General features: G+C 34.2%; 1 protein-coding gene across 2 annotated transcripts in view; it reads right to left on the bottom strand.

The window, feature by feature from the left end:
• The window catches only part of LOC150092369 (mitoferrin-1-like), a 140,825-nt gene that overhangs the window by 80,595 nt on the left and 32,724 nt on the right, over positions 1 to 27,506 (bottom strand). For both annotated transcript variants that reach the window (XR_016550570.1, XM_090414932.1), the window contains exon 3: positions 5,228 to 5,284. Coding sequence is in view for 1 of the 2 variants with exons in the window: in XM_090414932.1 (XP_090271058.1) it covers positions 5,228 to 5,284 (57 nt within the window). In the remaining variant the exon portion in view is untranslated. The remainder of the gene's footprint in view (positions 1 to 5,227; positions 5,285 to 27,506) is intronic.

The following is a 27,506-nucleotide window of genomic DNA, read 5'->3' as shown; positions in this document are numbered from 1 at the left end:
ATCTATTACAACCGCTATTCAATTTAGTCAGAGAATCGTGCAGACTTGTAGCGGATTTATTTAGAAGTATAACATCATCCGCATAAAGCAAAGAGCTGACATTAACATCTCCAATTTTGATATCATGTTTAATACCACTTTCCTTCATAATGTGATCCATATAGATAATGAATAACAGAGGGGATAATGTACATCCTTGTCTCACACCAGATTTAACATTAAACCATCTTCCTGTACTTCCTTCAATTCTAACTGCTGACTTACAACTCAAATAAAGATTAAGTATTGCTTGATATAATGCCCCATTGACACCATATAACTGCCAGCGTATTGAATAGCTTCTCTCTTGGCACCTTGAAATATGCCTTTTCCAGATCGACAAAACTTAAATACAGATCTTTGTTATATTCCCATGCTTTCTCGACTATTTGTCGTAAAGTGAAGATCTGATCCTGACAGCCTCTATTTGGCCTGAATCCAGCTTGTTCTTCACCAAACTTTTCTTCCACAATTCTTCTCAACCGTTTCTCAAGTATACTTGCATAGATCTTGCCAGGAACACTCAGTAGGGAAATACCTCTGTAATTCTCACATGCAATTTTATTTCCCTTTTTATATATGGGTACTATGAGAGCTCTACTCCAATCATCGGGAATTCGTCCCTCTGTCCAGGCTTTCTGAACTATGCAGTGCAGCCACTGTAAGACTCTTATACCACCATACTTCAGCATTTCTGGTCTACTCCTGCTGCTTTCCACATTTCAAGCCTTTGATGGCTTTTTCTACTTCAAGTATGGATATGTATTCCTGACTGTATGCCTCTTGAGTGTTTTTTTACCACCGTCCTATCACTGCTTTAGCAATTTTTCTAAGTAATTACTCCATACTTCAAGGATATCTTTTTCTCCCGTTTTCATGTCACCTTTATCATCTCTAATTCCTTTTATAGCACTCTTTCCTCCATTCTTAAGCTTCTTCAACAACTTCCAGAATATTTTGTCACCTTCTTGATATTTATTTTCTATATTCTTGCCAAAGTCCTCCCATTACGTTTAGCTAGTTTTACACGGTGTTTAGCATTCTTGCATTTGTCTCTATATTCTCTAAGAGCACAAGCTGACTTATTTGACAGGAACTTTTGGTATGCTTTCTTCTTTTCCTTCACTGCCTCTTTAACTTCCTGTGTCCACCAGGGAGTTCTGATTTTTTTATCCTTACAGACAACCTCACCACATGCCTCTCTGGCAGAATCAATCAATGCTTTCTTCAGAGTTTGCCACTGAATCTCCAAGGTTTGATTCCTGTTCTCAAACTCTTTCATTTTTTCTTCAATAATCTTTGTGTATTTTAGTCTACAGCTCACATCTGAGAGCTGCTCAACTTTTATTCGCTTTAAAACTTTCTTATATGTTATTCTTTTCAATATGAAATTCAATTTTATCCTGCTCAAGACTAAATAGTGATCAATTCCAATTTCAAATCCTCTGTACACTCTGGTGTCCTGCACCAGGGAGAAAACATCACTATCAACAATAACATAGTCAATGAGACTTTTCTTATTCCTAGCCTCTTCTCTCCATGTGAATTTGTGCACATTTTTATGTTGGAACATGGTGTTAGTAATAACCAGTCCATGTCCTGAGCAGAAATCCAACAGATATTTGCCATTATTATTAGCTTTGCTCTTTTCTCCAAATTTTCCCAAAATATTTTTGTATGTCTCACAATCATTTCCTACTCTGCTATTTAGATCCCCAACAAGGACCAACTTTTCATTTTTCGTTGTGTCAGTTGCTTTTTCTAAAGCCTCAAAAAATTCCTCCACTTCTACCTTAGTAGAACCTTCTGTGGGACCATAGGCACAAATAAGTCTCATTGTCCAGTTCCCCATTCTCATATTTGCCCACATTACTCTACTTGAGACTGACTGCCATTCAAGAAGATTAGCCTCGTATTTTGTGTTGAATACTATGGCTACTCCTTCTTTTCCTTGATTGTCATTGCCTGAATATAACATTTTGTATTTATTGCTCAGAAAGATCTCACCAGTTTTGGTCTTTTTTGTTTCACTCACCCCTATTATGTCGATCTGGTACTTATCTAATTCCTCAGCTAGTTCCATTTCTTTGCCATTCAGGCTTCTTACGTTGATAGTACCGATCTTTAACTCTGGTGATGTTGAGTTGGGGTTTATTTTCAGATTTGTTCCAGTAGCTGACTTTTCGCTGTTCGCCCTGGTTCCCTGGTGAAAACAACGGGGGCCTTGTTTAACCGGGCGAAAGCCACTGTACCTTATTCAGGATACCATAAAACTACTTGTTTTTCTTGAATCCGCAGTATTACGGCTGTTGGGGGGGCTTGTTGGTAACCGCAGGGAGGGAGTTACTATCACCTTGACATGAACATGTTTAAACATTTTTTGTATGCGAGGTATCTGCAAAACTTTTTAATGTATTTTTTTGTAAAGTAAAATCAGGGGTGCAAGTTATACGCGATTGCAAGTTTTATTCGAGTAAATACGGTAAGCATTTTGTAAGATGACAATTCGAGTAAATACGTTAAGATGACATCCTTCTACTGCTTGCCCTGCTCAGCTGACTTGTATGGCGAGTTAAAACGCATAAATATTTTTCTCACTACCGTTTTTTTTTTTCAATCCAACATCATTAAAATCAATTTAATAATACAATAATCAATTTTACACTGAATAATATTATAAATAAAATATTATATAATATTACAAATTAATTAATCAATTTTTCCCCTACTAAAAACTACCCGGCATGTCAGCAACTTGATTTGTAAATTTTTGGCAAGCCAGCAACTCGATTTGTAAACTTTTGGCATGAGCACATAAAAAGGTTCGCCACCACTGCTATAAATCATGGTCATGTGAAGCAGACTATCAACTGCATAGATAGATAGATAAACCTCATAGATATCGAGTGCGTCATAATTATGGATGATTTCAACTATGAGGATGCAGATTGGTGGAGGAGAGAAAGCATACAAGATAAGAGAAAGAGAATTTATACATACTGAAGGATAACTACCTTAAGCATATGTAAGCGAGAGATGTGAGGTACAAGAATACTGGAACTAGCAAGGGACATCTGTGGATTTCTCTACACATGAGATGACTGTTGCCTTCATTTGGTGAATGACCATGCTGTTTTGATGTCAAAGATTACAAATAATGTGAAAGCTTCATAAGTCTGGATATGTGCAGAAGTGCAAATGCCAGAAAGAAGTTAAAATTCAAGACTTATTTTAATAGTATTACAACACCAAATCAACTAAATTATAAAAAAAGATGTTTATTAACTGGCTTATATTTCACTGGTTTTCAAACCGGCATCTTCAGAGCACATTACATGTTATAGTTAACATGACAATGAGTAAGTGAAACAATTCAAATTGTAACAGACAAAAGATCTCAAGTCCTAATTTGGTGCCTTCTAATGTTGGAAAGAAAAATAATTATTACAGCTATGTATCAGTTGATCTGAAGATAAACAGTCTCAAAATTTTTGGCAATTAATGCAACCATATTTGTTCAAGTTAGGAAAATGCTTCATAGCCATGGCTGACTTTACAAATAATCTTTCTGACATGTAATGGCTTCTATAAAGCAGATTCGTTTTCTTCCATCTAATCTTAAGTGAAGAGGTGTCAAAGCATGGCCTATCAGTCGGTAGTGATTTTTTTTTAATTTTTTTGTTCTCCATGGTGGATGCTAACAGATCTTACTGTCTGTCCATAGTAGGCCAAGTCACAGTCACGTGGAACTTCATACACTTCAGGATATGCCAAGGGTGGAATTTATCCCAAGGAGTGCAGATTCAATCACCATAGGAATTATCAATTGTTCATTAACTTCATCAACTGAAACAGATTTCTGTGAGAGGTATTTTGAAAATATCATCATATACCTATTGCCATTCTGTGTACTTATCAAATAAAACTTCTATTTTCTTCTTCAAATTATGGAATTTCTGGATCCACATTATTCTATCACTTCAAATTTAACTTCCTCATTCCAGCCGCATACATACACACTATACACTCCCCTAATCTCAGCTATGTAGCTGTTATCCTTTAGCATTTTCTGCTAACCAAAAGAAATGAGGTGTGTTATGCAGAATGAGTCATTTGCATCTCGGTTCTTCACTCTATGCTTGCTGGCTGTTGACATGTGTCTTTGTCAAGAGGTAAATATTTTAAAAAAACTTCAGTGCAATATTATTACTTGCACTTCTCTTCAGTATTTTCTTGTGCTATGCATCTAAAAATCCTCTACCCACTTAGGAAATTAGTAAGCTAGCCTAGCATCACTTACATACTGCTGTAAAGTTCTAAATATTTTGCATACAACCATTCTTGGCTACTTTTACGTTTTCAGTGATTTGCAAAACATATAAATCACAATAAATATTCTATAAGTAATTAATGCAACATTCAAGAAATACACACCAGAAACTCTACTCAATGAATAAAAATGGATTTTGCTCATTCAATAAACAGTGGTGGTCTCACACCAGGCAATGAAATTCACCTTTCATCTACAGTCAATCACAAACATTTATGTTCATGGTGAGATAAAATCTGCAGCCTTCTAGCTGGCAAACTGCATTGAAATAGATGATATGACCTGTAAAGTATATTTAACCATTTTAAATATAACTAATTCTAGAATGGTAGTTCTAGAATTAGTTACACTTCTGACTATTTCTGAAAGAAACTGGCTAGCTAGTTTCTTTCTGTTGTATTATGTTTAAATGAAATTTTATAAAAAAGAAGATCCCAAACTGGGAAAAATTCATCAAAAGTAGATCAAAAACTCTTCTCAGACTGTTGTGTTGCATTATACTTTAATCAATACATTTAAATTATTTAATAGGTACAAAAAACGGTTCTTGTAAATTTTTTCAGTTTAAAAATTTAAATGCCCTTAATTAACTGGTATATCAATACTGAAGAAATAATAATAAAAAAAAAATCTATAAGAATAAGTGACAAATATGCATTTCAATTATAAAAGTGATATAGTGTGTAGCAAAGCTTTGCTTAATGAATAATTTCCATCTGCAAAAAAGTAAAACAACTTTTTTATATCTATTACAGAATATTTTTTTTATTCTCTAATAAAAAAAAAAAATATATATATATATATATATATATATATATATATATATATAAATTTTAAAAGATTACTTGTGATACTAACCTTCTGCAGGATTCATAATTGCATCATGAAGAAGGGTAGCCATACTACCAGCAATTGCTAAAACAAAAACAACAGAATTTTAAAGATATTTTTATTATGCAATCTTTCATTACAAAAGAATATATTTTTTAAGCTTTCCTAAAGGAAATATAACTGAAAGTCCAATTTTTATATCACTATCTGCCATAATCAAAATCCCCAAAATTACCCACAAAAATTCAGTTTTTTTTTTAATTTTAAATATTTAATTCATACACAAAAGGTACAAAAGCCTATAACAGATTAATGTGTGAGGTAAAGATACGGATTGAGAAAGAAGAAGAAATGTATAGACTTTTTCTTAAAGCTGGAGGTGTTAAAAAACATTATGAGGAATGCTGTTCCATAGGACAGAGAAAAATGAAATAAATGAGGAAGAAGAAAAGCAGGTTTGATATGTTTGCAGTTGTACTGAAAAGGGATGTTGGGTAGCTGTTAATGCTCTTGTTTTAACAAGAGCAACAGCAAAGCAACTTTCCACAGTCACTCCAATGTTTTTCATTGGATGTGGAAAGACAGCGCTGAAACACTGCACATGTAAGATAGAGGTTGAAGTGAGTCTGCAAGGGAAGAGTCACCTATGAGCTGAATTGATCTCTGGACAGCAACAAGAATCTTGTAACTGATGTTCATCAGTTACAATAATTAACAGACAGAGTTTCTAAGGCACTCAGTAATTATGGATTAAAGATCAGCATTCACAAATCAAAAACAACGTCTTCAAGGCAATAAGCCTATGAAAATTTCAGTTAGTGATGAAAAATTGGAAGCAGGAGAAATATTCCCCTACCTAGGAAGAATACAATGCAGAGGTGGAAGATCTAACCATGATATTAAAGCAACTGTTGCCCTTCAGAGATTACAGCCACTCTGGAAGGACAATAAAATACAGCTAACTACAAATTTCTTCACTGATATCCTTGTTAGGATATCAGTGAAGAAATAAAGTAAAGGATGTCCTAGGTTTGATTCCGACGTGAGGAGCTTAAGAATCTTCCTCAGCCATAGCCATTAGTCGGTCTTGGACGTGGACAGCAGCCCCCCCCCCCAGTTTATCTGGGGTTTTTCATCCTGCAAGCAGGCAAACCGGCCCAGTGAACACACACTGCTACAGTCAAAAACACATTCCTCTCAGCTGAGGCTTGTACTAACAAAGTCATATTTATGTAAGACGCAGACCCTGCAATGGAAGTGAGAAAAATACTGGATGCTGCTAAAGGAATATGAAAAAAGACTATTGGCCTTTGAGATGAAGTGCCACAGAAAACTTGTAGATACCACACATGGCACTTGTAACAAATGACGAGGTTAGAAGGAAAATCCACTCCATTGCCAGGTAAACCCAATTCTCCAAGATTGGTTCCAGAAAAAATTGTGTAAATGAAAACCGTGTAAAAAAGAATACAGTGCATATGAAAAAATAGAATGGTTCCAGATGTGAAAACTTGATATGAACACTGTTATTTTCAAAACACACACATATGCATCTCTTAAAGAAAATAGATGGTTGGTTATTAGTTAAATTTTATTCACTGTCACTTTCTGACAGTAGCTGCATTCTTTTGTGAGAGACTGGAATTTAAATCACTTCTATCACTTGAAACACTGTGGCTATCCTGTTCATAGTACAACGGTGAAATGTTTTCTTCAGTAAAAGGAACTAAATTAGCACTATTTTCCAATAATTCTGAAGATCGATTTTTTTTTTATACCACAAGCTCTGTAATTAATCATTGAAATCCTGTTTTAACTAGATCTTTGTATAATTCTTCATATCGCACCATACATGATTTCAGTTCACGTAGAAAGTATTTTTAACTTGGGTATAATTATGTTAAAGATACCAAGCAATTTTAAACCTGGTTTTACTCCATTTTTCCCAAGTAAGCAAACAGACAAAATGTCAAGTTTGCACCTGCAATTGATGCAAGACTAGCTGATCCCACAGGTAGTGCAAGACCAAGGCAACTCGTGGTAAAGGTGGAGCAAGCTCTGATCACTAATCTTAATATTTACCCTTAATGCCAAACCACCTCCAAGAAGTTAATATTTACCCTTAATGTTTTGGCATTAAGGGTAAATATTAAGATTAGTGATCAGAGCTTGCTCCACCTTTACCACGAGTTGCCTTGGTCTTGCACTACCTGTGGGATCAGCTAGTCTTGCATCAATTGCAGGTGCAAACTTGACATTTTGTCTGTTTGCTTACTTGGGAAAAATGGAGTAAAACCAGGTTTAAAATTGCTTGGTATCTTTAACATGATTTCAGTTCACGTTTAGAATGTTCAGCTCACTGAGTATTTGGATCATGGTAAGAAAATAACTTTGCAATTTTACTAGCCATTTGAAGCCATTCTTTAATTAATCCTGCAGTGAGTAGAATCTCTTCATCATCATAATCACTTTTTTCTTTTTCATCGAGATTCTCAAGGACGGACTTCTGTTATTTCGTCATCACTAGCAGCCTTGTTGACCATCAAGTCTTCAATATATGCAGATGAAAAATCATCAAATCCTTCTCTGCCAACTGCATGTACTAATCTAATGATATTGGGATATTCAGTCTTTTTCAGACCTTCTGGCCAAGTAGCTTTGCAGCATGCATTTAAAGTTGATGGTTTCAATTATGATAATGCCAACTTAGAAGCTTGATGCAATCCAAAATAGAAAATTTCTTCCTCACATCAATAACTGTCAGTAAATTATCCTTATCTAGTTAATCCAAAATGTATTGGAATATTCTTCTCATGTTTTGAAGGTAGCGATCAAACTCTGATCTAGTGGTTGTATTAAGGATGCTGTATTAGGTGGCAGAAAAAATTCCACATTCGGGTGTTCTAAAACAGGATGGCCAGGTGCACTGTCTATAATCAATAAAACTTTCAAGTCCAAATTTTTTCCCATCAAATAGCATTTAAGTTCTGGAACAAAACACTGATGGAACTATTTATTAAAAATTTCTTTTTAATCCAACCTTTTTTTTTATTTGCCTGAATAGGTCCAAGTGATTTCAGAGTTAGGGAACTGGTAAATGCAGCAGATGAATGTTACTAAGCGGGGAAAGGAAACCTTCAGCCAGAGGAGGTCGAAAGCAAGGAATTTGGCATTTTCTAGTAAGTGATATCAGAATTCACAAAGACGCAGATGCCATCCATGTGGTGAAATGGATCATGAAAAGTATAATTTGGCACTGAAGATAAAATGTGGTTAATGTAGATGCAATTTGGGTTTCTGTTAAAAGGAGTTCTGGTTTGGATGTCTGTAAGTGATGATGAACAGCATTTATGTTGGAATTTATGCTACAGGTACTTGTAAAGTGAATGTGGAAATGATTTTTTTTTGTAGTCATCCTGATATGTTTGGCTTGATACGTTTGAATGTATTGGCTGCCTAGGGAGATGTATTTTGATCACAGTGTTGTCAACATTATTTCTCTGTTTAATTTTTGATTTACTGTTATTTGAAGAGAAAGAGTGGAGATATGCAGTGCAAGGAGATAGATATTTTGAACACAACACCCATATAGAGACAGTGACCAGTCTCTTTGCCATTCTGTGGCCCCAACAGTGCATCTTGCATACCACTACTTCAACTCCCTCACCAGGTACGACCTGGAAGAGTATGTGGCAGTAGGATTATGTGCCAGTTGACTGGGAAGCCTCTTGATTCATTATTACTGGTTCAGGCCTGCAATACCATTGTTTTAAATGATGTACCATCAATATGGAGGAAGTTCTGGATCTTTAAGTATGCGTATGTTAAGAATGCCTTGAAGGGTATCAATCTCACTGCAAGGAGAAGAGAGGGAAGAATGGAGGCATGAAGTTGAAAAGGCTATGTATGGAGATATAATTCACAACTTCAGGTCCCCAATAATCAGTGCAGTGGTGTTTCACTGGATGATAATGGTCACAAACTAGCTAGTGGTCTAGTTAGCATTTCTTCCAATTAGGAAGATATTCTTTTACAGCAGGAATGCTTACTGCAAAGAAGAAATTCTACACATGATGTAGATTTATGGTTATTTACAATGTTCAGAGAGTAACACAGTTTGTTGTTTTCAAGATTCTGTGGTTATCCATGATATTGTAAAAATAATCATAATTTAAAATTCTGAATATTTTAAAATATTATTTATGTTAGTATGTTTATTAGTTTTAGTTTCATAACACGTATTATCAGCACTTGCGATGTGCCAATTATTGAAATTGTTTTGTCAAAGTGATATATAAAGCATTTAAAAAATTTTATGTACTTACTGGATTTGATATTTGTATTATTACTTACAGGAATTTTATTGTAGTTTAAAATCTACTAGGTATAATGGCTGGCACGTTGTCTCGCTAATGGAGACAACATGCCAGCCATTATACCTAGTTTCTCGCTTGCCACTTTCATGGAGAGCGCATGTTCGCCGAGAAGTTTGATGTGTGATTGATAGCTGACAAGAATAGCATTCGGTATCTGAGTAACGGCTGTAAACAAGAAGAGTATTCGGAAGGAAATAAGAACATAAGCCGGCAGATATTTAGATTCGGAGGAAATCGAGTTTTTTTTATGTATCAGTGGGAGGAAAATTAATAGTATATTCCAAAAAAGGAATCGTGGAACTATGAAGTTTAAAGTTTATTTTTCACTTGGTCAGACTATAATAAATTTAGTTTAATCCTTTATCCAAGTGTGTGCAAACAAAGTTTGCGCCTGAAAGTATCTTCAGGACTGGGGTAAAGTGTTACAACGCCGGGCAACTCCTTGCAAAGGTGGAGCAAGCTACCGGCAATCCTATCTCAGTATCTCCCATAATGCACAACACATCTCCTTGCGGATATGTATAATGTTATGCATTAAGGGAAGGGCCACTACCCAGACTAGTTTTGACTTTTATTGAGGTCTCTTCAGTGGGAGCCAGGCCCAAGTGGAGATACCATTATATGAGATACTGAGATAGGAGTGTTGGTATCTTGCTCCACCTTTGCAAGGAGTCGCCCGGTGTTGTACCACTTTACCCCAGTCCTGAAGATACTTTCAGGAGCAAACTTTGTTTGCACACACTTGGATAAAGGATTAAACTAAATTTATTATAGTCTGACCAAGTGAAAAATAAACTTTCAACATCTTTCTCTAAATCCAGAGTAATTTAATAAAAAGGTGGTACACCGTTTGGCAGCTCCTATTGGAGGAGATGACCTTGCTAATGCTTCTGCCTGGTATCTCCACTTGGGCCTGGCTCCCACTGAAGAGACCTCAATAAAGGTCGAAACTAGTCTGGGTAGTGGCCCTTCCCTTAATGCATAACATTATACATATCCACAAGGAGATGTGTTGTGCATTATGGGAGATACTGAGATAGGAGTGTTGGTAGCTTGCTCCACCTTTGCAAGGAGTCGCCTGGTGTTGTAACACTTTATCCCAGTCCTGAAGATACTTTTAGGCACAAACTTTGTTTGCAAACACTTGGATAAAGGATTAAACTAAATTTATTATAGTCTGACCAAGTGAAAAATAAACTTTCAACATCTCTCTCTAAATCCAGAGTAATTTAATAATTTAATAAAAAGGTGGCACACCGTTTGGCAGCTCCTATAGGAGGAGATGACCTTGCTAATGCTTCTGCCTAGTATCTCCACTGAAGAGACCTCAATAAAGGTTGAAACTAGTCTGAGTAGTGGCCCTTCCCTTAATGCATAACATTATACATATCCACAAGTAGATGTGTTGTGCATTATGGGATATACTGAGATAGGAGTGTTGGTAGCTTGCTCCACCTTTGCAAGGAGCCGCCAGGTGTTGTACCACTTTACCCCAGTCCTGAAGATACTTTCAGGTGCAAACTTATGTTTGTACACACACTTGGATAAAGGATTAAACTAAATTTATTATATGAAGTTTAAAGTGAAATAAGTATTGATAAATAAAAGGGAAATATTGCTATATGCATTTTAAAAGGAATATTGGAGGAAACGCTAATTGGAAGATTTATAGTAGGCTCCGAAAAGGAAATCATAGAACTTTAAGTGTTTTTAAATGGAAGAGTTAAGACTGTCAATAAGCATTAGTGAATAAAAGAAGTTGCTATTTACATTCTAAAGGAATGTTCGAAAAAACTCTGATTAGAAAGTTTCATCTGTATTAAGGATGCCGAATCTAACTGTTATTTCTACTAAAAAGAAGACAGAATTAAGTCAGGAAGAATTAATGTGTGCTGCATAAATGATGAAAAAGGATCCTGTGAAAATGAAGAATAAAGTCATATCTTCGGAAAAGGGCCTTAAGAGAAAGAGAGAAACTTGCTATGAACATACTGTCATAGTGAAAATGACAAAATGTTCATAGCAAGTCTTAAGTGTAAGTTTATCTAGTCTAAAGTGTAAGTTTATTTTTAAAAAAAAAGGCCTTGGATCCAATTAAATTTTAAGTTAGTTATGTAATCTTGTTTGAAGTGTATATATATACTGTTTTTGTTTTATTAAATGTATTTATTTTGGTCTTGAGTCAGTGATTTATTTGGATTCTGAGGGAAATAGTAAAAAAAAAGGTCATTGCACCAATCGGAGTGAACCCTTGTGCATAGGTACACTCGGAAATAAAAAAAAAAATAATAATTGTTAGAAATACAGAATTTAAATAAAAACCTTTAATTATTAACAATGACGCAGTCGACATCAGGATTGGTTATGGCTTAACTATTTTAAAATCCAGAAAGTAAATCTTGACTCAAGTAAAATGGCTACAGGAGAAAGCAATTCCAGTAGTGAAGTTTCTTTAGTTAAAGATGAGGAATTTTTTAGGTTAATTAATCCAACTTTAGTAATACTTTCTTTCTCAGGAGATAGTAGTGAAAGTATAGAAACATTTTTTAAATATGCAGAAAAAATTAGATATTTAGGAAAATGGTCAGATTTTTATTTATTGATTATAGTTCATAATAAATTATTGGGCAAAGCCAAAACATTCTTAAACACATCTCTTTTACTGAGAGACACTGACAGTTATACAACATTTAAAAGTTTGCTGACATCAGAATTTTCAAGTGTGGGAGAATTAGGACCTAACATTTGGAAAATTCATCAGTGCATTCAAGGTAGTAGGGAATCTGTTTCAGAATATTATCACATACTTTGGAGCATTGTTCATAAATTCAATGTTTCATCTGAAGAGAAATCCTCTTTAGAATGGTTGCTGTTTAATCAATTTAGGCTTGGCCTTAAAGATAATTTGAAAGAAACAGCATACAAGAAAACGGTCAAAAATCTTGAACAGTGTTTTGAAATTGTTAAGGAAAAGGGAGACTTAAAAATATATTTCTTTCCTCAAATAATAAACAGGTAAACTCTTTTCAGTATAATGAAACTCATTCTCCTAAACATTGTGGCTACAGATAAAGTGAGAGAAGGAAAGTTTCAAAAATTAAAAAGTTCTAAGAAAAGGAAACAGTCTAAGGAAATTTCTGTAAATCTAAAGAAAATGTTCCAAAATCTGAGTCCAAAGTAAATCACATGATTTGGGGAAATTAGAAGAAATGAAAACATTTCTTAGTGAAGAAATAGATAGACAACAGAGACCAATAGTAAAAGGACAGGGACTTCTGTTTAAGATGATATCAGATTTAACAATATCCAGGAATCATACGGATAATCAATCTTTCTTTTATAAATCTAATGGTATTGATAGGAATAAAAGATCTCAAAGGAAATATGTTCCAAAATGCTTTAGATGTAATAAACCAGGTCATTTTGCTAAATACTGTTATGTTAGGGCTAAATCGTGTTTTCAACATAAGAAATCTGAGAATAAAATAAATCTGGAAATAATAATTATTCCAATATCATACTGGCAAGGACAGACATGTCAAACTACTCATTAGACATGGGTAAAGCTAAAGACAGCTTAAACTCTGAAAGAGAGTTTGATGTATCATTAGCTCCTTATGCTAATAGAGGTAATCCTCTGACAGTTCTACAAGGATTTATTGAAAATGTGCCTTGTGAAATCTTACTTGACACAGATGCACATATTGCACTCATTTCTTATAGTTTGTTTAACAGAATTAAATCTCTAATTCCAAATGACATTTCTGTTTTAAGCTATCAAATAAAATTAAAGGGAATATTTGAATCACAAATTTCAGCTGAGAAGCAAATCAATGTTTTTATTTCAATTCCTTGTTTTCCATTGAAAGTTTGTCATCCATTAATAGTTCTTCCAGAATCATCTAATCCAAATGTAGAAGTAATATTTGGAATTGATTTTCTAAAATGTCATGGTTTTGCATGTAATTTTGTTGATAATACAGTGTCCTTATGTGGACTAGAATGCCATTTAGACAGGACATCAGATGACAATGGGAAATTAGAGCAACCTCCTGAAGATTTTTAAAACACCCTGATGATAATTATTAAGTTGTTAATAAACATGGATATGTTTATATTAATCCTGTCGACTGCGCCATTGTTAATATTTAGAGATTTTATTTAAAGGATATTATCATAATATTAATCCTTGTATTTCTAACATTTTTTTTAATTCACGTGTGTACCTATATATTTATTTATTTGCACAAGGGTTCACTCCAATTGGTGCAATGACCTTAACTCTTTCTTTCAGAATCCAAATAATCACGGACACAAGACCCAAATACAAAATAAATACATTTAATAAAACAAAAACAATATATATACACTTCAAACAATATTACATAACTATAACTAACTACAGAATTAATTAGATCTAAGGCCTTTTAAAAATAAGCTTACACTTAAGACTAGACTAAACACTTTGTTTGCACAATGACAAATTGTTCATAGCCAGTTTCTCTCTCTGTCAAGGCCCTTTTCCGAAGATATATGACTTTATTCTACATTTTCACAGGATCCTTTACCATCACTTATGTAGCACACATTAATTCTTCATGACTTAATTCCGTCTCTTTTCCAGTAAAAATAATAGTTAGATCTGGTGTCTGTAATACAGATGAAACTTCCTAATCAGAATTTTCTCAAACATTTCTTTAGAACGTAAATAGCAAATTCTGCTTTTATTCACTAAAATGCTTATTGACAATTTTAACTCTTCCAATTAAAAAAACTTACAGTTCTACGATTTCCTTTTCGGAATCTCCTATAAATCTCCCAATTAGCGTTTCCTCCAATATTCCTTTTAAAACGTATAGCAATATTTCCCTTTTATTTATCAATACTTATTCCACTTTGAAACTTAATAGTTCCACGATTCCTTTTTCAGAATATACTATTGATTTTCCTCCGACTGTCACATAAAAAAAACTCAAGTTCCTCTGAATCTAAACATCTGCCGGCCTGTGTTCTAATTTCCTTACGAACACTATCTTGTTTTCTATCACATTGCCTTGATACCGAACTTGTCAGCTGTCAATCACACATTAAACTTCTTGGCGAGCATGCACTCCATGAAAGTGGCAAGCGAGAAACTAAATACAATGGCTGACACGGTGTCTCCGTTAGCGACAAGAGAATGTCTTCATAAAACACAACTTCTGATAATTTTAAACTACAATAAAATTCCTGTAAGTAATATAAATATCAAATCCAATAAGTACATAAATTTTTTTAAATGCTTTACATATCACTTTGACAAAACAATTTCAAAAACGGGCACATCGCAAGTTATGAAACTAAAACCAATAAACATACTAAAAAAAAAATAAACATAAAACCAATAAATAATACGTAACATTATTCAGTATTTTAAATCATGATCATTTTTACATTAGTTTCATCTTTCTCTGAAAATTTTAAAAAAAAAATTTAAATATTTAACCTATAACTAAAAAAACTTTTAATGCTTATTCGTATATCTTAAATAATAATGTAATTCATGCTGTTCATTATTTTCAATCTCGGAATCACTAATTTCAGAATCATCTGATGCTAGAGATAATTCAGAACTTTCTTCTTCCAATTTATTATACTTACAAATCTCATTTCTGTATTTCTCAAATATTTCATTTAACCCATTTGAATTATGCCCTAAATTGGAGGAGACTTGAACAGACACATAGGAAGACAGAATAGAGACTGTGAAAGGGTGCATGGTGGCCACGGAGTGGGAATGATGAACCAGGAAGGAGAGAGGGTTGTGAACTTTGCAGCAGCGTTTGATCTGGCAATTGTGAACTCGTTTTTCTACAAGAGGGAAGAACATTTGATAACATTTAGGAGTGGTAACAACAGCTCACAAATTGACATTTTGACTAGAAGAAAACATCTTAAGGTTGTGACAAATTGTAAAGTAATTCCAACAAATCAAGTAGCACAACAACACCGACTGCTGTGCGCAGACTTTAAAATAAGATCAAAGATAAGAACTTCTGGATGCCGTGGGATGAAGACAATTAAGTGGTTTCGCTTAAAAGAGGAGAGTGTGAGGAATCGTTTTAGGGAGAGGGTGTTAGAGAGGATTTCGGATGGACTGGAAAGTGTACAGGATTGGTGGAAACATAATTCAAAAGTAATCCTGAGCTGTGCAATCGAGGTGCTTGGTGAGACATCTGGAAAGTTTAGAGAGCATAAGGAGGGTTGGTGATGGAATAATGATGTACAAGTGGCAGTGACAGCTAAGAGGAAGGCAAAGCAGAAGTGGGATGAGTCAAGAGTGGAAGAGGACAGAGAGGTGTACAAAGAGAGAAAGCAAGAAGCCAAGAGAGTTGTAGCACAGGCGAAGGCCATGGCATATCAAGATCTGTATGATCAATTATAAACAAAGGAAGGACAGAGAAAAATTTACCAACTAGCGAAATGTAGAAATAAAGCAGCAAAGGACATCTTACATGTGAGGCAGATCAAAGATGCTGAAGGAAGAGTATTATGGAGGGATGTGGACATAAGAAACAGATGGAAAATATATTTTGAGGGACTTTTGAATGAGGAAAATGCAAGGACTCTCAGAGATGGGCAGCCTTCTGAGGGGATGGTGCAGAACATCAGTAGAGTGGAAGTGACAGAGGCCATGAAGAGGATGAGGAATGGAAAATCGGTGGGCCCCGACAGAATTCCAGTGGAGGCATGGAAGGCACTGGGGGAAGAGGGAATTGACCTGCTGTGGGACCTGTTCATGAAAGTTTGCCAACAGGAAAATATACCCGAGGAATGGAGGGAGAGTACTCTTGTCCCCATCTACAAGGGTAAAGGGGATGCACAAGACTGCAAAAATTACAGAGGAATAAAGTTGATGTCCCACACAATGAAGATCCTAGAAAGGGTTCTTGATGGTAGATTGAGGAAGGAGGTGGAGATTGCAAAGGAACAATTTGGCTTCATGCCTCGTAGATCAACAACAGATGCTATCTTTGGGTTACGGCAGATGATGGAAAAATATCGAGAGAAACAAAGGGAGCTACATCTGGTATTTATTGATCTGGAGAAAGCATACGATAGAGTGCCAAGGCAAGAAGTCTGGAGGTGTCTAAGGGAGAAGAAGGTTCCGGAGAAATATGTCAGGTTGGTGCGGGAAATGTACAGAAATGTGAAGACAAGTGTTCGGACCTGTTTGGGACAGACAGAAAGTTTTCAAGTAACAGTTGGCTTGCATCAAGGGTCAGCATTAAGTCCGTTTCTGTTTAATATTGTGATGGAGGTGGTAACAGAGGAGGTGAGAGAAGATGTGCCTTGGACAATGTTGTATGCAGATCACATCTTGTTGTGTGTAGATTCAAGAGAAGAAGCAGGAACTAAACTGGAAAGATGGAGAAAAGTACTGGAAGAGAGAGGTATGAGACTGAGCAGAAGTAAGACAGAGTATATGTGTTGCACAGTGGGCGGCAACCAGGAGACAGATCTGGAGCTGGAAGGAAATGTCACCAGGAAGGTGAGAGACTTTAGATACTTAGATTCAACAGTGGAAGAAGATGGAGGAGCTGAGAAGGAAGTGGGATGCAGGATACAAGCGGGTTGGAGGAACTGGAGGGAGATGGCTGGAGTGTCATGCGATAAGAGGGTGCCGATCAATCTGAAAGGCAAAATTTATAGGACAGTAGTGAGGCCAGCTATGACATATGCTATAGAAACTGTGGCCCTGAGGAAAAATAATATCTTACGAACTTAGGAGCGAAAACACAGGAGGCAAGGTTGAGATGGTTTGGTCATGTGATGAGGGGGGAGGACGAATATATGGGAAGAAGGGTCATGCAGATGGATGTGCAAGGAAGGTGGAAGCGTGGGCGGCCAAAGAAGAGATGGAGGGAGCTGGTAGAAGAGGACTTGAAGATGAAGAACTTGGATGTGGTGACAGCCCAAGACAGGAAGGTGTGGAGGAGACTCGTTACAAACAGTGACCCCACTTAAGTGGGAGAAGTTGCAGAAGAAGAAGAATTATGCCCTAAATCTACAGAAGCATCACTATCAGAATCAAATTCTACAGGGTGAGATTCTTTATCCTTATTAACTAAATTAGAGGTATTTTCACATTCCTCTGGCTTATTTAACTCCAAATTAACTAACCTATGATATTCTGCTACTATTTCAGCAATGTTAGAGTCATTGTACATTATCTAAGTTATGTACCCTGGGATTTCTAAAATTTCCTGCATTAGGTTTTGTTTTACCAAACTTAAATTTCTCTTTTGCTGTGTATTTGAATTATGAGCTTTAAAACTATTCCCTTTCTTACTATTTGATTGTGAATGAGATGCACAATTAGTACTAGGAAAACAACTCTCATCTTTCAATATTCTATTCATATTGTCTCCTAATATAACTAAATTTTTACTCCCAAAAAGTACTTTTTTAACCTATCAGAGTTTACATTTATAATTTTACTAGGATTTTTGACATCTTGAATCCTAAAATTCACAGCAGAAAATTTATCTAAAATTCTATCTGGACCTGAAATTTTCCTTCCTATTTTCCCAACCCTTTTTATACTAGATTTTTCATCTAACAATACTAAATCTCCTGGCGCAAACGATTTATACTTTCTAAAATGATTTATATACTGCCTAGTTTTCTAAAAAATAAATTTACTTATTTCACCTACTAATCTGTGAGTAGTGGAAAATTTATCTATTACTGTTTCAAGATACTCATTTATGTCATTGTATCCTGTATTAGGAATGACTGAAACAAGTTCATTAGGAAAGATTGAATCAAACTCATATAAAGCAAAAGATGGTTTTTCGTTCATAGCAGAATGAAAAGCAGATCTACATGCAAATAATGCTTGAGAAAGATATGTGGCCCAATCATTCATTTTAGTGTTTGCCAGATTGGAAAGTATTTGCTTTATATTTTTATTCAGTCTTTCACACATACCATTACACTGTGGGTGGTAAGGTGTTGTAAAAATCTTCCTAACGTTGAGTAATTTGCAAAATTTCACATCTGAATTGTAATAACAATTCAGATGTGAAATTTGCTCCTTGATCTGAAAGTAAGGTCTGAGGAGTTCCATATCTACAAATTATCATATTCAAGAAATTTCTTGCAATAGTTTTTGCAGTTTGATCCTTCATTGACACTGCTTCTGGAAATCTAGTTAACATATCTATGGCTACTAGAATGTACCTATTGCCTTTTTTAGTAATTGGCAGTCGACCTACTACATCATTAACAACAGCCCGCAAAGGTCTAGTTGGAATGGAACTTTTCCTCTAAAAAGGGATCTTATTTTGCACTTATGGTATGATTTGACATATGTGAGTATGTTACTCTTCACACCTTTCCAGATGTAACGATCCTTTATTCTTTTCCAAGTTCTAGAAAATCCTTGGTGTCCTGCCAAGTCAGAATCATGGAAAGTGTACATAATCCAAGGAATCATTTGAGTTGGTGCCAATATTTTCACTTTCAGCCTTCCTTCTTCCATTTGTCTAGATAAGAGTAACCCATCTTTATCTAAATATAAGTTTTCCAGGTTTATAAATGTATCCAGTTGAGTCTCACCCTTCAGTACTGCTTCATAAATAGTTTCAAGTACAGGATCATCTTTCTGAGCTTGGACAATCTTAACCTTTTCCCAAATTTGTGAACTAGGTTCCTTATTCTTTAGTCCCAATATTAAACACTTGATCATTATCATCAGTGTCTTGAAAAACTTCAGGAGACTGCTCTAATTTTCCATTGTAATCTGATGTCCTGTCTAAACAGCATTCTAGTCCATACAAGGACAATGTATTATCAACAAAACTGCATGCAAAACCATGATGTTTCAGAAAATCAATTCCAAACATTACTTGTACATTTGGATTAGATGTTTCTGGAAGAACTATCAATGGATGACAAACTTTCAGTGGAAAACAAGGAATTGAAATAAAAACATTTATTTGCTTATCAGCTGAAATTTCTGATTCAAATATATCCTTTAATTTAATTGGATAGCTTAAAACTGAAATATCATTTGGAATTAGAGATTTAATTTTGTTAAATAAACTATAAGAAATGAGTGAAATATGTGCATCTGTGTCAAGTCAGATTTCACAAGGCACATTTTCAATAAATCCTTGTAGAACTGTCAAAGGATTATCTCCATTAGCATAAGGAGCTAATACTACACCAAACTCTCTTTCAGGGTTTAAGCTGTCTTTAACTTTACCCATATTCAATGAGTAGTTTGACATTTCTGTCCTTGCGAGTATAATATTGGAATAATAATTATTCCCAGATTTTTCTTTATTCTCTGATTTCTTATGTTGTAAACAAGATTTATCCCTAATATAACAGTCTTTAGCAAAATGACCTGGTTTATTACATCTAAAGCATTTTGGAATATATCTCCTTTGAGATGTTTTATTCCTGTCAATACCATCATCATCATCATCAAATTCCTGCCATGTACCCTCAAGGGGTGTACAGGATATGACAGTACTACATGAAAAATCTACATCATTACTAACTTCCTATCTACAATTTTTCTCATATTTGTCCACATTACTCTACTTGAGACTGACTGCCATTCAAGAAGATTAGCCTCGTATTTTGTGTTGAATACTATGGCTACTCCTTAACTCTGGTGATGTTGAGTTGGGGTTTGTTTTCAGATTTGTTCCAGTAGCTGACTTTTCGCTGTTCGCCCTGGTTCCCTGGCTAAAACAACGGGGGCCTTGTTTAACCGGGCGACGCCCCAGCTGGCATGAAATTTTGTCATGTTGTACCATCATTTTTTATTTTGGTTTAACCAATAAGAATACAATTTGGTCGGCTAAATCCCAAATTGCCAGTCCATCCTCGTTCGTTCAGTATCAAAGTAGATACCCAACAGAGTGCACCACGAGAAGGTGAGGATTGGACATTAGGTCAGAAGCCCTGGTCGGTTCTCCGCATTCCTTTAAAGGCTATGTGGAGGTCTCCTCTATCAATACCATTAGATTTATAAAAGAAAGATTGATTATCTGTAAGATTCTTGGATATTGTTAAATCAGATAATATCTTAAACAGATGTTCCTGTCCTTTTACTATTGGTCTCTGTTGTCTTTCTATTACTTCACTAAGAAATGTTTTCAGTTCCTCTAATTTTCCGAAATCATTTTAATTGTACCTTGGACTCAGATTCTGGAATATTTTCAGTGAAATTCACAGAAGTTTCCTTAGACTGTTTTTTTTTATTAGCACCTTTTAATTTATGAAACTTTCCTTTTCTCACTTTATCTGTAGCCACTGTGTTTGGAGAATGAGTATCATTATACTGAGAAAAGTTCACCTGTTTATTGTTGAGGAATAAAGTATATCTCTAGGTCTCTCTTCCCTTTCCTTAACAATTTCAAAACACTATTCAAGATTTTTAACTTTTTCTTGTATGCTGTTTCTTTCAAATTATCTCTAACGCCATGCCTAAATTGATTAAACAGCAACCATTCTAAAGAGGATTTCTCTTCAGATGAAACATTAAATTTATGAGCAATGCTCCTAAGTCTATGATGGTATTCTGAAACAGACTCCCTATTACCTTGAATGCACTGATGAATTTTCCAAATATTAGGCCCTAATTCTCTTACACTTGAAAATTCTGATATTAGGAGACTTTTAAATGATGCTTAACTGTCAGTGTCTCTCAGTAAAGGAGATACGTTTAAGAATGATTTGGCTTTGCCGAATAATTTACTGCGAAGTATAATCAACAAATGAAAATCTGACCATTTTCCTAAATCTCCAATTTTTCTGCATATTTAAAAAATGTTTCTATGCTTTCACTACTATCTCCTGAGAAAGAAGGTATTACTAAAGTTGGATTAATTAACCTAAAAAATTCCTCATCTTTAATTGAAGAAATTTCACTACTTATATTGCTATCTTCTGTAGCCATTTTATTTGAGTCAAGATTTACTTTCTGGTTTCTTAAAATAAAGTTAAGTCATAACCAATCCTGTCGTCGACTGTGCCACTGTTAATATTTAGAGATTTTTATTTAAAGGATATTATCATAATATTAATGTTATTTTAATCCTTTTATTTCTAACAATTATTTTTTTAATTCTCGTGTGTGCCTATATATTTATTTATTTGCACAAGGGTTCACTCCGATTGGTGCAATGACCTTAACTCTTTTTTTCAGAATCCAAATAATCACTGACTCTAGACCCAAATACAAAATAAACACATTTAATAAAACAAAAACAATATACATATACTTCAAACAATATTACATAACTATAACTAACTACAGAATTAATTGGATCCAAGGCCTTTTAAAAATAAACTTACACTTAAGACTAGACTAAACACTTTGTTTGCACAATGACAAATTGTTCATAGCCAGTTTCTCTCTCTCTGTCAAGGCCCTTCTTCGAAGATATATGACTCTATTCTTCATTTTCACAGGATTCTTTACCATCACTTATCACATTAATTCTTCCTGACTTAATCTGTCTCTTTTCCAGTAGAAATAATAGTTAGATCTGGAATCCATAATACAGATGAAACTTCCTAATCAGAGTTTTCTTGAACATTTCTTTAGAACGTAAATAGCAAATTCTTCTTTTATTCACTAAAATGTTTATTGACAGTCTTAACTCTTCCAATTAAAAAAATGTACAGGGCTACGATTTCCTTTTTGGAATCTCCTATAAATCTCCCAATTAGTGTTTCCTCCAACATTCCTTTTAAAACGCCTAGAGCAATATTTTCCTTTTATTTATCAATACTTATTCCACTTTGAAACTTAATAGTTCCATGATTCCTTTTTCGGAATATACTATTAATTTTCCTCCGACTGTCACATAAAAAAAAAACTAAAGTTCCTCTGAATCTTAATATCTGCCGCCCTGTGTCTAAATTCCTTCCAAACACTTTCTTGTTTTCTCTCACGTTGCTTCGATACCAAACTTGTCAGCTGTCAATCGCACATCAAACTTCTCGGTGAGCATGCGCACTTCGTGAAAGTGGCAAGCGAGAAACAAAATACAATGGCTGACACGGTGTCTCCGTTAGCGACAAGAGAATGTCTTCATAAAACACAACTTTTGATAATTTTAAATTACAATAAAGTTACTGTAAGTAATACAAATATCAAATCCAGTAAGTACATAAATTTTTAACTGCTTTACATATCATTTTTGACAAAACAATTTCAATCATGGACACATCGCAAATGCCGACCATGTGTTTGAAACTAAAACTAATAATCATACTAACATAATCAATACGCAAAAATATTCAGAATTTTAAATTATGATTATTTTTCAATATTAGAGTTTAATATTGAAACTCTAAAGAATAAGCAACCTGGTTCACAAATTTGGGAAAAGGATGAGATTGTTCAAGCTCAGAAAGATGATCCTATACTCAAAACTATTTATGAAGCAGTATTCAAGGGTGAAACTCGATTGGATACATTTTTAATGTATCCAGTTTCATGGATACATTAAAAACATGGAAAACTTATATTTAGATAAAGATGGGTTACTCTTATCTAGACAAATGGACGATGGAAGGTTGAAAGTGAAGGTTGAAAGCAGATCTACATGCAAATAATGCTTGAGAAAGATATTTGGCCCAATCATTCATTTTAGTGTTTGCCAGATTGGAAAGTATTTGCTTTATATTTTTACAACACCTTACCACCCACAGTGTAATGGTATGTGTGAAAGACTGAATAAAAATATAAAGCAAATACTTTCCAATCTGGCAAACACTAAAATGAATGATTGGGCCACATATCTTTCTCAAGCATTATTTGCATGTAGATCTGCTTTTCATTCTGCTATGAAAGAAAAACCATCTTTTGCTTTATATGAGTTTGATCCAATCTTTCCTAATGAACTTGTTTCAGTCATTCCTAATACAGGATACAATGACATAAATGAGTATCTTGAAACAGCAATAGATAAATTTTCCACTACTCACAGATTAGTAGGTGAAATAAGTAAATTAAGTTCTCAGAAAACTAGGCAGTATATAAATCATTTTAGAAAGTATAAATCGTTTGCGCCAGGAGATTTACTATTGTTAGATGAAAAATCTAGTATAAAAAGGGTTGGGGAAATAGGAAGGAAAATTTCAGGTCCAGATAGAATTTTAGATAAATTTTCTGCTGTGAATTTTAGGATTCAAGATGTCAAAAATCCTAGTAAAATTATAAATGTACACTCTGATAGGTTAAAAAAGTACTTTCTGGGAGTAAAAATTTAGTTATATTAGGAGACAATATGAATAGAATATTGAAAGATGAGAGTTGTTTTCCTAGTACTAATTGTGCATCTCATTCACAATCAAATAGTAAGAAAGGGAATAGTTTTAAAGCTCATAATTCAAATACACATCAAGGGAGAAAATTAAATTTTGGTAAAACAAAACCTAATGCAGGAAATTTTAGAAATTCCAAGGTAAATAATTCAGATAATGTACAATGTAAGAGTGATGACAATCAAACTGACTCTAACAATGATAAAATTATAGCAGAATATCATAGGTTAGTTAACTTAGAGTTAAATAAGCCAGAAGAATGTGAAAATACCTCTAATTCAGTTAATAAGGATAAAGAATCTCAGAAACCTGTAGAATTAGATTCTGATAGTGATGATTCTGTAGATGTACGGCATAAGTCAAATAGTTTAAATAAAATATTTGAAAAGTATAAAAATGAAATTTCCAAGTATAGTAAATTGGAAGAAGAAAATTCTGAATTATCTCTAACATCAGATAATTCTGAAACTAGTGATTCCGAGAGTGTAAATAATGATCAGCAGCAGGAATCACATTATTTTTTAAGAACAAGGAATAAGCATTAACAGTTTTATTAGATATAGCTGAAATATTTAAAATTTTTTTTTTAATTTTTCAGAGAAAGATGAAACTGATGTAAAAATAATCATAATTTAAAAATCTGAATATTTTAACGTATTATTTATGTTAGTATGTTTATTAGTTTTAGTTTCATAACACTCATGGCATGGTCGGCACTTACGATGTGCCAGTTTTTTAAATTGTTTTGTCAAAGTGATATGGAAAGCATTTAAAAAAATTTATGTACTTATTGGATTTGATATTTGTATTACTTACAGGAATTTTATTGTAGTTTAAAATTATCAAAAGTTGTGTTTTATGAAGACATTCTTTTTTCACTAACAGAGTCGACGTGCCAGCCATTATACCTAGTTTCTCACTTGCCACTTTCATGGAGTGCGCATGCTCGCCGAGAAATTTGATGTGTGATTGACAGCTGACAAGAACAGTGTTCGATATCTGAGTACCGGCTGTAAACAAGAAGAGTGTTCAGAAGGAAATAAGAACACAAGCCAGCAGATATTTAGATTCAGAGGAAAATTAATAGTATATTCCGAAAAAGGAATCATGGAACTACGAAATTGAAAGTGGAATAAGTATTGATAAATAAAAGGGAAATATTGCTATATGCATTTTAAAAGGAAATTGGAGGAAACATTAATTGGAAGATTTATAGTAGGTTCCGAAAAGGGAATCGTAGAACTGTAAGTTTTTTTAAATGGAAGAGTTAAGACTGTCAATAAGCATTAGTGAATAAAAGAAGAAGTTGCTATTTACATTCTAAAGGAATGTTCGAAAAAACTCTGATTAGAAAGTTTCATCTGTATTAAGGAATGTAACCGAATCTAACTATTATTTCTACTAAAAAGAAGACAGAATTAAGTCAGGAAGAATTAATGTGTGCTGCATAAATGATGAAAAAGGATCCTGTGAAAATGAAGAATAAAGTCATATATCATCGGAAAAGGGCCTTGACAGAAAGAGAGAAACTTGCTATGAACATTTTGTCATTGTGAAAATGACAAAATGTTCATAGTAAGTCTTAAGTGTAAGTTTATTTTTAAAAAAGGCCATGGATCCAATTAAATTTGTAGTTAGTTATGTAATATTGTTTGAAGTGTATATATATATATATTGTTTTTGTTTTATTAAATGTATTTATTTTGGTCTTGAGTCAGTGATTTATTTGGATTCTGAGGGAAATAGTAAAAAAAAAAAGGTCATTGCACCAATCGGAGTGAATCCTTGTGCATATACAGGTACACTCAGAAATAAAAAAAAAAATAATAATTGTTAGAAATACAGAATTCAAATAAAAACCTTCAATTATTAACAATATCTTTGTAGTATTGTTCCACACACAAAAAAATGCTCATTTAGATCAAAAGTACTCATGTTGATGATGCTAATGATATTAGATGATTTGATTCCAGTCAGGTAAGAAAGCTGACTGCAATACTACTAACAATTTTCCATGTAGCAGTAAGTTTGAAGCTATGGGTTTAGGGGGGAATTACTGATGATGTTTCAGATGAACATTTCCCATGGAAATAGTTATAGAATATACAAATTGCAGAGACCAAATGTCTATGTGAAAGTGAGGGGAGTGAGTTAATATAAGATTGGTCATTTATCAGTGTCTAATTGCTTTCCTCTGTATTGATTCGGATTGAGTATGAAAGAAACGGGCTCTGCAAGGCAGAGATAACCCAAAAGAATTCTATCATTATGCTTTAATCTGCAATCTCAATGACTGTTCATGTAGGTGAACAATCTTGAACAATCTTTTCAGATGCTGAAAAGATTGTTCAAGTAATGAGTGTCCAATTTTGTTAAAAGCTATCAAATCAGTATATGCAACACAGAGCTCAAATACTACCTCTTCAAAGAGAAAGAAACTCAGATGTGGGGAGGGGCACTAGAGTTGTTGCATAAACTGAATATTAATTCTGCGATAAAGACGGATGAGATATCATAATGGATGTTAAAAGAGCTCACCTGCCGGTTATACCTTTGACCAGACTACACAATATGAGTCTAAGAACAAGAATGATTCCACAGGAGCAGAAAGAATACATGATAATTCATTGCACAAGGGTTGTTCAAAGACTGGTGTGCATAACTATCAATCTATTAGTATCTCTGGAGTGGTAGTAATGAAGATTTTGGAAAAGGTAACAGCATCCATACAGAAATGGGTTAACAGAAAATCTATACTTTGCTAGTTTAGTTAAGGATTTAATGGTGCAACGGCAGTAAAAATCATACTGTATCAATAAAGATCACAGCAAGTACACATAGTAATAATTACTTAATAGAAGAACAGCATAAAACAGGTACAGAAATGAGTGTATAAAAAACATGTAAAAAGCGTTTGATAAGAAGCTGGTTAAAAAAACCTATGCACAATATATATGCAGTAATAAATAGTGACAGTCTGTAAAAAATTTAAAAATAAAGGAAACACCTGAAAATGATAAAATCAGGTTGAGTGATAGGGCTAGAATGGATTATAAATATGACAAAATTAGGGGAGTTGATTAAAATGTGCTGATGGTTAAGCTGGTACCACAAATACCACACACTGACATGTCTTCAACCTCTCAACAGGAAAGAGTAAATGATCTATAAAGAGCCAAGAAAGAATACTTCCTCCTTACTTCTTGTGGCAGTCTGGTCTGTGCAGTGACTGTAAGGAGGAAGAAAGAATACTTCCTCCTTACAGTCACTGCACAGACCAGACTGCCACAATTTGCTTTCAGGCTCAATTTGATGGAGTTCCTAGCATCTTTCTATTGTGAAAAAAGTTTATCTTATGATCTTGAGGAATGAGATGACCTAGCTACAGTATCTGCATCCTAAATTTCACACCAATTACAGGTAGATCATAAGACACGTTTTTATTGAAATAAAAAAGAATCACTAACTACACAGTAACTTCCAAATGGCTTCTTGATCTTTGCGATTCTGTGATATTGTCATCATCATCATCAAATCCCTGCCATGTACCCTCAAGGGGTATACAGGATATGATAGTACTACATGACAAAAAT

This window comes from Typopeltis vanoorti, chromosome 26, assembly GCF_054136105.1.
Source record: "Typopeltis vanoorti isolate ZY-2024b chromosome 26, IOZ_Tvanoo_1.0, whole genome shotgun sequence".
Taxonomy (NCBI): domain Eukaryota; kingdom Metazoa; phylum Arthropoda; class Arachnida; order Uropygi; family Thelyphonidae; genus Typopeltis; species Typopeltis vanoorti.
The sequence above is the reverse complement of the archived record's forward strand: the minus strand, read 5'-3'. Positions and strand labels throughout refer to the sequence as shown.